At 35.2% G+C, this 17,258-nt stretch overlaps 1 protein-coding gene across 15 annotated transcripts in view; it reads left to right on the forward strand.

Annotated features, from left to right (window-relative positions):
- The window catches only part of LOC101741882 (supervillin), a 211,992-nt gene that overhangs the window by 180,147 nt on the left and 14,587 nt on the right, over positions 1-17,258 (forward strand). For all 15 annotated transcript variants that reach the window (XM_062671091.1, XM_062671092.1, XM_062671095.1 and 12 more), the window contains one exon: positions 14,856-14,966. In XM_062671091.1, the coding sequence (XP_062527075.1) occupies positions 14,856-14,966 (111 nt within the window). The remainder of the gene's footprint in view (positions 1-14,855; positions 14,967-17,258) is intronic.

Consider the following 17,258-nt stretch of genomic DNA (forward strand, 5'->3'; position numbering starts at 1 on the left):
GCAAATAACTAGTGTACTTATCAGGCTTCGATTGGGTCACTTTTGCTCACCACAATTTTTATTTAAGCTAAAAATTAAACCTTCTCCTATGTGTAGTTGCGGTAAATCTATCGGTACTTTAGATCATATATTTCTGGAATGCGCTCTTAATGTTGAATGCCCACCACTATATTGTTTACTAACTAACACTAACATCCCGTTCCCAGTTAATATGAACTATCTCTTAACATTCCCTAATCCTAAAGTTGTAAATGCATTAGCTTATTTTATTTCCCGCAATAACATTGAACTGTAAAAATATTTACAAATTTTTCTCCAGTTCTCATTCATCTCATCTGCTACAATCTATATCTATCTATATCATTGATATTCTATCTACCTGACATTGGCAGAGTAATTCGTAAAAGAAGAGACTCGAGCCATAAAAAAAAAAAAAAAAAAAAAAAAAAAAAATTACAATCGTACACGAAAATAAATTTGTTTTCCTGTAGTAAATTATTTGCAGTCAATCCATCAGCTACATCCCTCTTATTAAAATTATGTCATACACACATACATACAAACGTACATATTAATATATATTACATTGAAATATGATAACAATAATGAATACTGTATTCATTAAGTATTTGAATGAGTTCAAGACAAAAAATAAAGGTTTTTTTTTTTTTTGGGCTACTATACTTTTTTCACAATTAATGAACCAATCAATGGTCCCCTTTTTTCGAAAACTATTATAATTCGCAGTTGAAACTCAGCCGCAACGCAAATTTCCATAAGTAGATAGATGTAATCTTCAGAAGAACATGGTAAAAATGTAGCTGTAGAGGATCCACCAGAACGAGCTAAATTTTGAAAGTGGTCTATGAAAAAAAAGGCTGGTCACCTCTGCACTATATGATGGAGACTCAAATGTGGGCTCCATTCGTAAGTGATATCTATGAGCTCTGGTGACCACTTATCACAAGCTGGACCATGATCTTGTTCATTCGCCTATGCAATAAAAGAAAACAAAATTATTTCAGTACCTAATACGAATAAGAAAATCTCATTAGAAAACTAAAATACAGTTAAAGAGATACAAAATATGTAGTTGGAAAAAAGAACGCGTATTTTTATTAGTTAAAATGATGAATATTAAATTGTTAAGCATGTATAGATTTTTCGCTAATTATTTTCGTATTTTGTTTTGTTTTTTGCGATCATTTAAAACATACTTATTAATCGAAATATTGAAAACGTTCGTAATCGTCTTGTTATGACACGGAGGATTCAATTACTAATGTATATGTTAGTACCTGAAGCTCGAGATATTCCTGCGTGATACCGGCGCGGCCTTGGCCGCAAGGCATTTACATCGAAACAGAAATTAGGTTCTTAATTTATATTCGTTTTTTGTTATTGCTTCACGTAAAATACTAGTACACAGTGTGTGGGATTTCATCAACGTCAAGTGAGACACAGAATACTCGACTTTTTGTCAGAAACGCGAGGAGCGTAGTTGTCTGAATTGTTTTATTTTGTTAATTTACTGTCCCTGCAGGTTTAAGCATGCAATAACCTTGGTTTATTAGCTGTTTAGCGTCTGTGAAAGTGCACGAATGCGGATAAATGAAAGAAAAAGCGACTGGACGTGTAGCCTCTCGGGTTTTTCCAAAAAATCTCAGGACAAAACCACAATTTTACTGAGATTTTATTTCATCCTAACTCATGTCGTTTCCTTTAATTATATCCTAATTGATTAAAATCACAAATTAATCAATTCCATCTCATTTAGCTTCATGTAATTTTTCATGTAACTGAATCTAAGTAAAAATAAGACTTGGCTTAAAGGTCTCGTTACCAGTTCTAAAATCTTCACAAAAACCCGTAATATACCACTAAACAAACATATGTCTCGGCGGTAGATTTTGAACGTGAACTCCAAGAACACTGAAAGTTCCATGAAAGTATCTAACCTTTCGCATAACTTGTTTTAATAGTTTGATTTGAAGGTAGACGTAGTTAATAAAGCCTAGCGTATCTGTTAGAGTTTATTTACTATAATTGTAGTACATAATAAATAGCGGTAGGCAGCGACTTGGCTTTATCCTTGATATTGTTGAAGTCCATGAGCGGGGTGATGAGTGCTCACCATCAGGTGGGCAGTATGCGCACCTGCCGGCAGTAGCAATGAGACAGCGAAGATATTATTTAATATTGTTTTATTTTTCTTATATTATCTCTAATAGCTAGGTAATTGTTTTGTAAATAAAAATAATACTAAATAATTGATTCAACCTTAGTCATATTTACACACACATATTTAATTTACAGTTTTCATCATACACATTTAATGTAATCACGCTCAAAAGCTTAGAAACAATTTTTCGACATAGATAATTAAAATTGTTTTATCGTGATAAATACGACTTCCGTTGCCCCAATTAACTAAACTTAAAAGGTTATTGAACTTATGTATAGTGACGCGTATAAATTGTTTCAAATTAATAAAAGCATGTTGTTTTATGTTGTATAAAGAAAAAAATTACGAAATAGTGGAATATACCTTTTCTAAAAGTAGCACTTAATATAACTAAATACGGAACATGTCAAGCTATTTATTGTTCGTTAATATATTACTTTGAAAAATAAATCGCATTTGTAAATTTACTTCTTTGAAAATTAACACGAATACAATCTATTACACGCTATTAATTTCATTCCATTATTGAAAATAAATCTGAGGAGGAGGCGCCTTGAAAATACATGGATGGACAATGTGAAAGCGGATATGTGAGAGATGGGTGTGAGTCCAGAGATGACGTATGATAGGCCTGAAAGAAAAAAGAGGACATGCTGCGTCTCCCTCATAGTTGGATAAGAGCAAGAAGAAGAAGAAGAATTGAAACTACATTTCTGTCCCTTGGTTGCCCTTTTGCTAGAAGATTCAGATATTATTGGCGCCCTAATTGAAACTCGTCGAGATCGCGAATTAATGGCGCCCCTAAACAACAGTAAAAGCTTGTCAAAAACATAAAACAAACGTAATCCAGGAAGGCGAAGGTTCGTTGTTTGGTAATGGACGATGCCGGTTCCGATTTGCACGCCTAAACGAATATTATTCACTGGGGAATCAGGGCTCGTATTGATTAGCAAGTACGTGCGTTTTTTGTTGCCCTCTTTAAAGGTATTGTAGTGAGGTGTGTTGTGATGAGGTATGTTTTTATTAATTTTTTTTATTGCTTGGATAGGTAAACGAGCTCACAGCCCATCTGGTGTTAAGTAGTTACTAGAGCCCATAGACATCTACAACGTAAATGCGCCACCCATCTTGAGATATAAGTTCTAAGGTCTCAGTATAGTTACAACGGCTGCCCCACCCTTCAAACCGAAACGCGTTACTGCTTCGCGGCAGGAAATAGGCGGGGTGGTGGTACCGACCCGTGCGGACTCACAAGAGGTCCCACCATCAGTAATTACGCAAATTATAATTTTGCGGGTTTGATTTTTATTACACGATGCTATTCCTTCACCGCGGAAGTCAATCGTGAACATTTGTTGAGTACGTATTTCATTTGTGGCATCATCCTGCCACGGCTACCTGAGTGCGGACCTGCGCGCAAGAATCAGGTGATGCGTGCGCGCGCCAATCAGGAGCCAACGCGCGGCCGCGTTATCGCAGGTGACGCCGGGCTGCTGCGCCGGCAGTCCGCCACAGTACTCCCCCGCCGGTATCTTCGCTAGTCGACGCGCTGCTCTTATCTTTTTTGGAAGCCATGATGCACGTCGATCCACGATCACGTCGGGGTCACCAATTGTAGCGGGTTATATTCAGGTATCAACCCACTAACTGTCGATACGTCCAGGAATCGAACCCGAACGGCGTCCGGCCACAAGCAAAGCGATGTCGGTAAATTAAACGAAACAATACGAGAAATAGTTATATATTACGACAACACGATACACTACAGATTATTAACAAATTAACGAGACACAAAACAAACGACTAACAAATATATGAAATTACAATAATGAGAGAGAAACGCGCGATCAGTACGAGGCTTTGTGGCGGACTGCCGGCGCAGCAGCCCGGCGTCACCTGCGATAACGCGGCCGCGCGTTGGCTCCTGATTGGCGCGCGCACGCATCACCTGATTCTTGCGCGCAGGTCCGCACTCAGGTAGCCGTGGCAGGATGATGCCACACATTAGAAAAATTGGTACCCGCCTGCGGGATTCGAATACCGGTGTATTGCTAGATACGAATGCACCGGACGTCTTCTTATCCTTTAGGCTACGACGACTATGTCACCACGACTGTGTCGATATGTATTAAAATCTTACCGACTTCTGTCACGTGCTTGATAATTCGCTTCAGTTTAAGGCTAAAGTAAGTATAAAGCGATTGAATTATTTAAAAAATGCCGTACTTCTGCGTCGAAGTATGCAGTAAAATAACGAACCATATATTGTCATAATTATTCCGGCTCTGACACATGCGGCCATATTTATTTAGCTTTATAATCAATATTTAGAAAAATGTTTAAAGGAACTTTATAATAATAAATATTACATATTTCACACACACAAAAACTTCAAATGCATCTTAGTATTTTTTTTCTTCAATCAAAATAATCATTGAGCCCTTAAACTAGTTAATAAGACGTTCAGAGTTGAACTGTTGCCCAGCCTAACATCATAGTGTTATTTATAGAAAAACCCCGACCTCATATCGCAGTCCTGACCTTTCCACCGTTGTTTTGTTTTAAGCCAATGGTGTTTGGCTTGTTCTATATTGAGATCCGAAAAGTCAAGGGAATAATGACCCTGTACATAATAATTACATAATACGGTACATATTGGCGGAACACGAAAAAAAAATTGAAAGTTGTTTAGCTTAATTTTTTTAAGGGATTTTATGACCTGGTAACTAAGACCTTTAGGTCATGTCTTATTTTAATTTATATTCTTATATTTTTATGAAAAAATGATAATATGGAGTGAAATGAAATGAAGATTATTAATTTGAGACATTAATCAACTGGGATGAAATTAAATGAAATGTGATCAGATGATATGGGATGAAATGTAATCTCAGTAAAATGGTGGTCGTTTACTGAGATTTTTTGAAGGATTCCGAGAAGTTACGTCCAGCGGCTTTGTTTCGTTTTCCCACATTTTGAGATATTAAACAGTTCATAAACCACCGTTATTACGCATTTAAACCTGAAGAAACACTAAATAGACAAAATAAAACAAATCACACAACTTCACTCCTCACGTTCCCGCCAAAAAGTCTGTTTAGCTTAATTCAAATTCATTTAGATTTACCCTTTTTTGTAACATTCTAATTTTTTTTAAAACATGTATGTACGATACTTACCACTTGCTTCAACATAATATTATTATGGTCCTTTAATTCTAAACAACGAAAAATCACCACAGATAATAACGGCAATATTTATTCATAATGGTTAAAAATAAAACGGTCAAAAAAGATATATTCGAACATTCTCATTGTAACTATTGGATTGGTTCAATTGGAATATTAGATTGAAGCCAGCGAACGGTTTTATTAAATTTATGTCAGCGCCATCTATGTACGGCAGCGGAAATTAACCCGGTAGCGACGCGGCGATGCCAAGCGGCGTCCAAATGCAATTACGCCGTAACGCGGAAAACCTGATTACCATGTTGTTTACGCTTATTTCACCATGAAAACAGAATTTTATAACTTTAAAAAAGGTATATTATTTATTAAAGTTTATATGTATTTATATTTTCCTTCACGGAATCTAGTTTCACGATTAAATAAAAATCTACTACAAACTCAAGGCTTTGTCTACAATTTTAATTACATCACATTATTTATTTATTTAATGCAACCAACAAAGTGGTCATCAATATTAAACACTGACAAACTGATAAGAAGTACATGACAAATGTCACCTCAATTATAAGTATAATTTAGTGTAGGTACATACATACAACCGATAGTGCAATTAATTGACAACATCTTAAAATTACAAAAGTAAGGATAATTGAAAACAAATATAATGAAATATTTTAAGAATTATCCAATCCAGAATTAATACATCTTCACTAAGTAAGGAAAAAATTAAAAACTACACTTATATAATACTTACCTATTTCTTGAACGACAAAATAAAGGAGCCTTATTAATTTTTATATATACTCATAAAATTTTTGCTATACAATTTTCCTTGTTCTTAGAACCTTCAACATTCTTCAAATTAAACTTATTTTAATCGATCCACATTAATACTAGGTCGAATCGCAGTACATTAATGCAAGCGTCATTCTCGATCCAAGCCGACTTCTCCATAAATGGTGCATCGTAACACTCTTTAGCATTGCCTTTTTCAGTTTAAGAAGGTCGTATGTGCAGCAGCATTATAAGCCGATTATAAGTTAAACGTTGAAGTATTATCCTTTAATCGGTTTAACTATTGAGTATTGGGTAGGCCCACTTCACTGGTTCATTAGTTTTATCGCAGAACGATGATATTATTTTGTGTGCATTAACATGTTGACTTTGTTGCTTTGGGTGATTACTATATTTGACTTTATAGTTTTTATTCTTTTATAAAATGTAGTATGATTTGGTCAATGAAAAAAAATAAACTGTGAATAAATCGGAGAGTGAAAGGCTGTTTGGTTAAAGCGACATTTCGCTTAATACGCGACATTTATCTTTGTAATTCACCTCTCGAAATAATTTTGGGACCCGTCTTATTATAAACATACACGGGAGCCCATAGATTGTGACATGTGAAAAATCCAATGGATTAAATATCTTACAGCTCAAAACAGCGCATTTTTGCTATAGATGTAAAAGAAGAAGACTGGCAGATCATCATCATTCTCTTGCCCTTCTCCCAGTCACCTAGGGTCGGCGCAATATGTTTTCTCCTTACTTACTTCTCTATCTATCATATACACTATCTTCGCTCACTCCCCTCTTACACATATCGTCTTTCACGCAATCCATCCATTTCTTCTTAGGTCTACCTCTTCCTCAATATCCTTCCACATTCATAGTTAACACTCTTATCAACCTCATTTTCATTGCGTCTCATCACATGTCCATACCATCCCAAACGCGCACTTCACTGCACTCAGCTTCTCTGATATGGTAATAAAATAATTATCGATCTACTGTTCGGTTACCGTGGCTGCTCTACTAAGATATAGATTGTCGGAGCAACATTGTGTTTTAAAAATGAAACTTATATAGGTACATTCATAAATTATACCCGACTAGATTACCAATATACTACCAAATTCGGTCGTGAAGCAGTCGAAATTAAAACTTTGATTTTGTCCGAGTCGTTTCGTGAATTAGCCGTTGAACTACGTCAAAAAGTTAACAACATAAGACGTATTGAATTATTTATCAACAGCGATGAATATACATATGTACATGACATTAACGCATATAATCATAATAAGTCAATATAGAGTCGTCTGGTAAAAATGTTAATATTTTTGAATACGTTTAAATTCCCTCAATATCTTGTTCACTGTATCCGAGACGTAAACAATTATTTCGTTTTGCGTTAGAACCCTAAACCCGTTGAATTTACGGTTCAAATTCGCGTAAAAGTTTTTATAATAGATTATGAAATATTTTTGTGAAACGATATACTACTATCCAAACAATGACTTAACGTGCACAAAATATTCTCGGAATTCGCGAAGTGTGCAAATCGCACTGTCGCGATCGCCTCCTGGGACATTTTCAATTTATGTAACGTCCATCGAAGATGCGTTGAGTTATAGCGAAGCGTCCCAGTTACAGGTTGGCCGTGTGTTCGTGAGCTTTATATAGTTTTTGGCCCACCCGCTGTGATCTTGTTATTTTGCTACCGTTTTTAATACGAGCAATATAAACGCAGCCCAGTATTATAAAGATTTGTCTTTCCGAATTTTGTAGTAGGAAGTAAACTATCAATGGAATTGCCCACTGTGTTTCCCATTGAGTTATTGTTTTTATTTTATTTCAAAGCTGGTTCTTTTCATGTCCGATCGAAGTTAGATCAAAATCTGACCAGTGTCTTTTGAGTTATTTATAATGTATATTTAATAAAACTTCGACTACACTGGCGATCCTAACATTTTATTTTTAATGTATATTTGAAGTCGGTTTTCCATTTTTGTTAAATATTCAAAGTCGAGTGAGCAAAGGCTCCAAAGGGAAATAAAATGGAAAAGTACCTTTAATTATAATGTCTTCTAATTACTGAAAAAGATTTTTTGCATTTGATGTTAGTATGAAATCTATTCTAACTGTGACTTTTCAATAGTCATCTAATAAGAAACGGTCGTTTAATGGTTTATTTGTATTTGTGTTTTTTTTATTGCTTAGATGGGTGGACGAGCTCACAGCCCACCTGATGTTAAGTGGTTACTGGAGTCCATAGACATCTACAACGTAAATGCGCCACCCACCTTGAGACATAAGTTCTAAGGTCTCAGGTATAGTTACAACGGCTGCCCCACCCTTTCAAACCGAAACGCATTACTGCTTCACGGCAGAAATAGGCGGGGCGTTGGTACCTACCCTCCCGGACTCTCAAGACGTCCTACCACCAGTAAAAATAGTTTGATTTTAACAAAAATATTTAGCGTTAGTTATATATTATTCAGTGCAAGTGTAGGTCGTTAAAATTCCCATAATATGTTAAAACCATTAACTTTCTAACAATGGTTTCCGGATTAATCGTGTAAATGCTTCGCGAACACAAACTGCTTCATAAACATTAGTTCCAAAATATTTAGCTTTCTTCGTCCGCAGTAATAATAGTTTTATTTTCGCACGAAATTCGTTTCCCGTTCGTAATCCGTAGCCACGTTGTTCAAATCTATTTGTTTTATGTTTCCCGTTCACTTTTTGAGGGCATTTATTATTTTCATACTTCATTTTAGTAAGTTATTATTATACACGAGCAAACTGTCAATTGGCTTTTCTTATGTATCTTTTTTTGTACTAAGAGGCCCCCAGTAGTCGAAATTCGACTATAATTAATTGAAATTATAAGTTTAAACAATATTATGGTTCTATTGTCAAAGGCTACTTAATATACTTTTATAATCACAGACTTTAAATTGCATTTACTAATGGCGCATTTACGTTGTAGATGTCTATGGGCTCCAGTGACCAATTAACACCAGGTGGGCTGTGAGCTCGTCCACTCAACTAAGCAATAAAAAAAAAGAACATCGCCAAGAGTATACTATAGATAAATAATATTAAAGGCAAACAATATTAATCTATTCTTAATTTGACCACAAACTTTAAACAATAACAAAAGTTGGAGTCTAATGTTTGATGTGTTTTTTTAATCAATTTAATGTATTTGTTATGCATAATTTATAAAAAAATTAGCATTCTGCACTCCTTCTCTATATTCTCTATGAGTGTGGGCATACTTCTCGGATGGCGTAATTTTCGTAAAAAGGGGTACAAAGTTTTTGCTTCACGTATTAATATATAGATTAAGGTATAACTTCAGTCTACTGTAGACAATATTGAGTTACTTCGAAATACGAATAGTATGAATTACAACAATAAATTAAGGTTAGAAACTTGGTGTTTCATTTTTGTTAATAAAGAAATTAATAAGAATCTAATATAATTTTCTTTACAATTTAAATGCCCCACCTCTGACGTGCATTTATTTTGATCATATCTGTTCTTCCGATGACTATCTAAACTCTTTTGAACTCTTTTTTTCTTCAATAATAAGACCGTTCATTGTACTTTAGCGTTCTATTTTATGGCAATAAAAACATATTCTGAGTTGTGGTAGAACATCTTCGGGTTCAGTCTGTTTTCACCGCAAATCATCTGAAGTTCTATGGACAGCATAATTGTTATTAAAAACCTTGTATTGGGCCCTGACCTCATAACCATAAAGGGTTTTTTTGATCAAACGCGAAATCTAAATCGGATAATTCGCTTAACTAAATCTGTACAAATAAATAAAATTGGAGTGTCGATTTGTAATAATAAAATAAACATTTTTTACTAAATGCGTAAGTATGCATACACAGTACATAATTATTATTTTTTAAATTTTGTCTGTCTGTCTGATCCGGTTTATCTCTGGAACGGCTCGACCGATTTTGACGGAGCTTACACTCATAGGGTAGATGATCATGTAAGGAGTACCTTAGGCTACTTTGTTTAGACTAGCTTCGCTCCACGGCCTCACCCGCGGTACGACCATACCCGGGGGTAACATCGCGGGACTCAGCTAGTATTTTATATAAATTCATAACTTACATTCGTCTTCTTATTTATAATCGGTACAGAAGTAAGCCTTCATGACACGCCTCCGCAATTTGTTATCTTACTTCACTGTTACGTTATTTACATTGATAATATACGTACATACATACATAACGTCTCACACTAACCAAGCTTTGTTTTCGTTTATTCTGAATTTGCATTGTGAATATTTAAATTAGGAATGTTTTAAAATAAATATCTTGTGGCTCCGTCAATGCACTCGACGGTGACCCTGCCGGCTGGTCATCGAGACGTATTGGCACCGGCAGTTGTTTTGACGGGCCCGACGATGGTGGTCGCGTAAATGTCCCTCGCCTCGCGAATCGTATTTTAAAAAAACACTTTCTCCTACACACGGTGATGTGAAATAAAAACCATTCTTAAATTTAACCGCATAAAAGTGTTAATTGCCGCCAGTCTAATTAGTTTCTTTGTGTGTTCGCGAAAAATTATACACATTCAATTATATTTTTTTTGAAAAGTGAAATCTTTTTCTATAAATTTTAATTCATCATCGATCGTTTTGTTTAAGTACTGAATCTCTTTGTCTATTTAGCGAATGTACACAAGTGTGTGGATCGGGATTTTTCTTTAGCATTTTATACTAAGTTTTTAATTAAAATTGTTTTTTTTTTTTCTTGCTAGAGTAACACTGTCGCACGTTGCCTATCTCTATTATTATCGCTTTATCTCTTGTTTTATCTTTATCATTGACCTTGCGAAATTCAATATTAAATTAATACGATGCGACGAATTCGCTCTCTTTTTAGAAAAAATACATCTATAAAAATAAAACTTATTAAATCGTCGTAATAAATAGGTGAAATTATAATGTTCAATCAATTTTAATACTTTCCCTTGCACACGTGCCGTAACTGTTTTGGCACTCATTGGTCCAAGTCTACGTGTTACGGCTGTTCTATAAACAGTACGGGTCATTCGTGATCGTTTGTATTCAAGAGGACTTTGGAATTTCAATGAATATTAATACGTCTTGTCAATGTTTCGTCGTGCACTTGTAATAGATGCATCCCATATTGCTCTAATATGGTGCCTTATTGTGTTTGATGTTTTAACTTTCGTCGTTTCCTTTTAAGGCACAATGCTTTTTGACGCCTTCCTATTTCTAGTTAATTAATAAAACAAGATATACGTATAAAACGGGTTGCTGTTAGACATTTCATAAATGAAGTGTCCATAATTTTAGTGCTTCTCGCCAAATTTGGCCGGGGCAAGTTGACATATTTGGTACACGTTCGTTACCTCTAAACCATAGCGTGTATCGTTGAGTTGTGCTTCAGAATGTCAGGAAAAACGATTCGATGTTTTCCTTATCCAATGTGTTAAGAATTTTTAATACCTGTTTCAAAATGAGGCCACGCATTGTAATGCTATGTGTAATATTGTCTGGTAATAACGGTGCTCGAAAACTCCGGTCGGTTTCAATGTCAGTAGATAATTAGTTGTGGCAATACGCTTTTATGAGCTTATACTCTGGGTATTTAAAATATATCTGAGGTCGTCCTCTGTTTGGGCGTATATTTTCCCTGTTCAAGGTTCTGTCGAAGATGAACTTACCGGTCTTGACGCGGTTGTCGTTTTCATTGTGCGTCATATTTTTGCTGCCGCTTGTAATGTTTATACGTTTACTAGGATCTCATGACTCACGCGTACAGTGTCCGCTACCAGATGATAGTGACGACCGATCGGAATCCGCAGTCTGCTTCAATCGGTTGCCGCACACGCTTTGTTTACGCGCTATTATTAAAAACTCATTTTTAAACGTCACTATTTCAGAGCAGTGCGATGAAGTGCAGTGAAAAAATATAATTTAGATTAATGCAATATGTAATGTGCGGATATTAATGTGCCAAAAGATGAATGCTCAATTGATACCTTATCACAATTGAATCGCAGAACCTTCAAGGATTGTTAACGTTGAAATTAGTAGCGTAATAAACAAACTATATTGAATTAACTAGTCAGTGATGTAATGAGAAATAAATAGCAAAAATGTTTTTCGAATCGATCATAAGTATATCATTGGTATTGATATATTTATTGTGGAAGTTTCTTATTCCTGAGAAACGACCTGAAGTCCGATTTTCGGAGTCCGGAGTGGATGAAAATATAGAAAATCAAAAGAAAACGACTCCTTTAGCAGACGCGAAGGGTTCGTCAATAACTAATATTGCAAACAAAGAGAACGTTGAACCTGCAAGGAAAGTGTCACTCGAGAAAAATGAATTAGAAAAAGTAAATAATTCCATTAATGATTGCAATGAAAACTATGTAAACTCCAAAATAGTAGATACGGAAAGAAATGAAAAAATACATAACGTCCTTGAAAATATTACATTCGAACATCGGAAACAGATAACTGAACCCCATGTGCCACAAAGTTATGATATAACCAACAGTAAAGAAATAATAACTCCAAGTGTATTATTAAAACAACAAAATGAAAAAAACATTGAGAAACTGAACAGACGAGAAAGTCCGCCAAAAGAAAAATTAGCGGAATTCCTCGAAAAAACTATTTTAAGCGGTGACAAAATACAGTCGATCATACAAAATTTGTCTTTGGATAAAGACGTTATATTAAAAACCGAGGAAGACTATGTTCCTGCTATTAAACCTATTGATTCGAAGCTTTTAGTTAAAGAAAATAATTTCAGCGAGAAAGCGACAAAACTACAAGAATCCATAGACGAGATAGCCGATACGATAAAACATTTAAGCTCATCTGAAACTAAACAGGGTAATTTAGATTATCGAAAATATTCAGACAATGAACAAGAAAAGGAAAGTTGTATTGAAACCAACAAACAAAAGCCACTACTAGCGCGACTTCAAAAACAATCGGGCGTACCCTCCGGAGTCAACTTCGGTTCGCTCATCGGCGAATTGAAGAGTAAAACTAGAAATACGAGCAACACCTCCTTAAAACCCGTTTTCAAGAAGTTCGATCTTGAAAACGACACCGTGGACAATGCCCAGGTTATTATTTTCTTATGCAATTTCTAAATGTATCATTATTTGTATTTTAAACTCAGGGTTATAGGATGTTTGAATTATAGCGAAACGTTCGTCAAAATTAATTACGCGCTTAATGCCGTTTTCCTGTCGGTTCTCGTTCGTTATTTTGTAATACTGAATATAATATCATTTAATACATAAATAAGTATTTGTACTTAATAAAGCTGAATACGTTATGACTAATATTCTAACGCGAAAATCACAATTTTATATTGACATTGTTTAGTAAATATAGCACATTGAACTTTAGGTAGATGCGACTGACCTTGGTTTTCATACATCTCATTGCTGTCACATTAAGCACAGCTCTTAAAAGTGCTGTCTTTTAAGAGATGTTAAATCAATTTGGTTACGATTAAAAAACTATTCTTTAAAAAATAATCGATGTTATTAATAGTCAACCGAATCTAGTTCTGCATAGTTTTAATTCAACGATATAGCTACTGAGTATTATTCTAGTTTATGCGACAGAGCGTGGCAAATAACCAATACTTGAATCTAGATGAAACGTAATCTGTTTTATTATAATAATATGATAACAACTAGAATCGACTATTTAAAGATTCTTGTAGTTGTAGATTTTTGAGGTTATTTATCCAAATTAAACTTAATTTATTCAGGATGCTTGTTTTTTTTTATTGCTTAGAGACGGGTGGAAGAGCTCACGGCCCGCCTGGTGTTATAGTGATTACCGGAACCGGCGGAACCCATAGACATCTACAACGTAAATTCCGCAACCTACTTTGAGATATAAGTTCTAAGTTCTCAGTATAGTTACAACCTGTTTAATAAACATTGTTGATATAAACACTAACCTGTTGTCGTTCTTTTATACTTGGTGTGTGTTTTAATGATATTAACGCTCGAGTGGGTGTACCACTATCCTGCCATTATCCGCCGAGAATCAATCACGCGTTTCGGCTTAAAGAACGAAAGTTAAGTCAGTTGTTTTACAATATGATTTCGTCCACATATACTTAACTTGAATACTAAGTTACTGAACTTAACTGAATTGGAGGTATTTACGTAAATGGGTGGGCCTTCAACTACAGCAACAGAAATTCCAATAAATAATAGCTTAAAAAAAATTTAAAAAATACGCTTTTATAGAAAATCCAACTAAAAAATAGAAAATAAATTTAATAAATTTGAATTAAAAATAGTGTAAGAAAAAAATATTTTATTGTAAAAAAAGCGTGGGGTGCTTTTCAGAAAATTATCAAAATAACCCTTCTACTCATATCTCTTTATAAAATATTTATAACTACTGATACCATGCATTGCATGCATTTAGTTTTTTAAGCTATTATTTCTTTTTAAATTTTAGTTGTTTTTTTTTAATATTGATTTGTGATCGGTCTTTAATAAGTATGCCAAATTTGGAGTTGATCCGACGTTTTAAGGGGGTCAAAATCATGTTCAAAGATTCCGTTACATACATACGTCTGAAACTAATAAAAGCGTATTAATGATAGCTCGGGTACGAAGGATAAACATATAAATGTTGTTTTTTTTTGCAGGAATCTCTGAACGCTGTTGCAGATGAAAAGAAAAAGGTTCAAGTCGACGAAAACGAATTAGGGCCTAATATTCTTGCTGACAGAAGAAACAAATTGGAGACGGCGTCGCAGGTAATTACTATCTTTCCACACTATACTACTATGGGTAAAAAATACAACATACTGATTGATGCTAGAGTAGATATTGTTGGCTTGTCTATTCGGTCGGTTTCTGCCCGCTTTGATAGGTTGAAATGATATACAATGCTATCGAGAATTACACACCCCGGTAACCGTTCTCGTCGAACTCGGCAAAGAGTTCGACCTGCAACCTAAACTAAACATCACCCCACTGAGTTTCTCGCCGGATCTTCTCAGCGGGTCGCGATTCCGATCCGGTAGTAGATTCATTCGCGCTACTCTTGAATTGTTAGGTCTCCTTTGTAGGCGCTCGGATAGCTGTTAGCAAATCCCACCCCTCTACTGGCTGAACCCTTGCTCGCCCATCTGCCCTGTAAAAACTCGAAAAACCTCCGGGCCACCAGTAATCTCTCAAACATAAAAAAAGAGTTACATATTGTAATGTCAATGGGCTCTTGTGATATAGCAATAGCGGGGCTGTCAGTTCGCCCGGCCAAAAGCACTATTATTGGCATCGTTGCATTTGCCAATGCGCGAATGTACTTTAACGGAAGAAACATATTATGTACTTCAAAAAAAGTTCATCAAGAATGAAGATTAGATGACAATTACCTTAATTATACCATAGAGTTTTAATAATGCAATATGGCGTTTATATAGTTTAATTGATATCCATTACGAAAAGTGCATACATTTTTCCGTGAGTCATTCGGCATTAGTCAACTTCGGATTCTAAGAAAACTTTGTACACAGAAATACTTGTCTTAGAAAATCATCTTGTTTAATGGCTATTGCACCTTTTAAACCGGAATGTATTACTGATTCGTGGCAGAAATAAGCTGAAAAGGTGATGTCTATTCTGGCTCAATACGCCCTATACCACCTTTTTTTTATTGCTTAGATGGGTGGACGAGCTCACAGCCCACCTAGTGTTACTGGAGCCCATAGACATCTACAACGTAAATGCGCCACCCACCTCGAGATATAAGTTCTAAGGTCTCAGTATAGTTATAACGGCTGCCCCACCTTTTAAACCGAAATGCATTACTACTTCACGACAGAAATAGGCAGGGTGGTGGTACCTACCCGTGCGGACTCACAAGAGGTCCTACCACCAATAATTAGCTTTACACCACCCGTACCATGAGTTCGTTTGCCTCATAGGCTACAAAATTGCTACAAAACATCGCAAGTCTTTATAAACAATACGAGATTGCGCAATTGTTAATGTTCGTATGGTTTGTTTGCTTCGAATACCCGCAACCATTGTACGACCTCCGAATACTCGCCTTTCCAATGTTTATTATGCTGGGCCGTACAAAATAACGTTAATTGCGCTAAAAGATATATCCTTAACCTGCACATAAATATTTAAAAGTTCAAGGATACGAGTTTTCTTTGTTTAATTCTGTCTATGTATGTGTTTGTGTGTTTTTAATACGCTTATTTATTATATACCAATTCATTTTGTGATTAATTTTTGAACAATTTCTTTTCGTGAAACGATTCCCCCCAATACCATCAATTGTTCGATAATTAAAGTTAAAATGATGCCACCAAACAATTTTATTTGTATCAAGAATTTAGAAACATTTCACACAAAGCATTAAGCAGAACAATCAGAATGAAATTAAAGAGATTTGTTTGCGCGGTGCCCGTCACAGAACAGATAGATAGAATAGAATATTTGAAATAAATCTGAATCTCGCTAACGATATCCTTTATAAAAACTTTTTATGTGCATATAAGTTTCGAAAAACCATATTAGGACTGTCAGTTATCCAAACAATGTGGCCTTCTCTGTAGAAGATCTTTCCGTTCGTAGCTGTCACTATAAACTGGTGACCCTGAAGGAACAACTTCAGTCTTAACACTTGAACCATCAGCGCGTCATCAACGTCCACTATTGCATCTCCCGCACTCTCGGAGTTTTACAAAGGCCATTATATATAATGGATAACAGTCGGTCCACATCCAAAACTTTGTTATAGCTACCAAAAAAATATCCAGCACTTTGATTCCGTCTCGAGGACACATTTTTAACATTGAATTTCTGTGGAACGAGCCTAACAAAAAGTAATTGATTACTACAAATATTTCGTTATGAACAGATCGCTTTAACCCATTTCGCGCAAAAGAACCAAATGCCGTTTTCAGACAATAAATTTATAAAAAAATATATTTTCATCGTACGTAAAGTAATTTATGATCACGTACAGTCTGAATCTGTGCAATCCTTTCTTTCTTTTGTTTTTCCTAGATAAATTCACCGCTATAAAGTTA

Source organism: Bombyx mori, chromosome 11 (assembly GCF_030269925.1).
Source record: "Bombyx mori chromosome 11, ASM3026992v2".
NCBI lineage: Eukaryota > Metazoa > Arthropoda > Insecta > Lepidoptera > Bombycidae > Bombyx > Bombyx mori.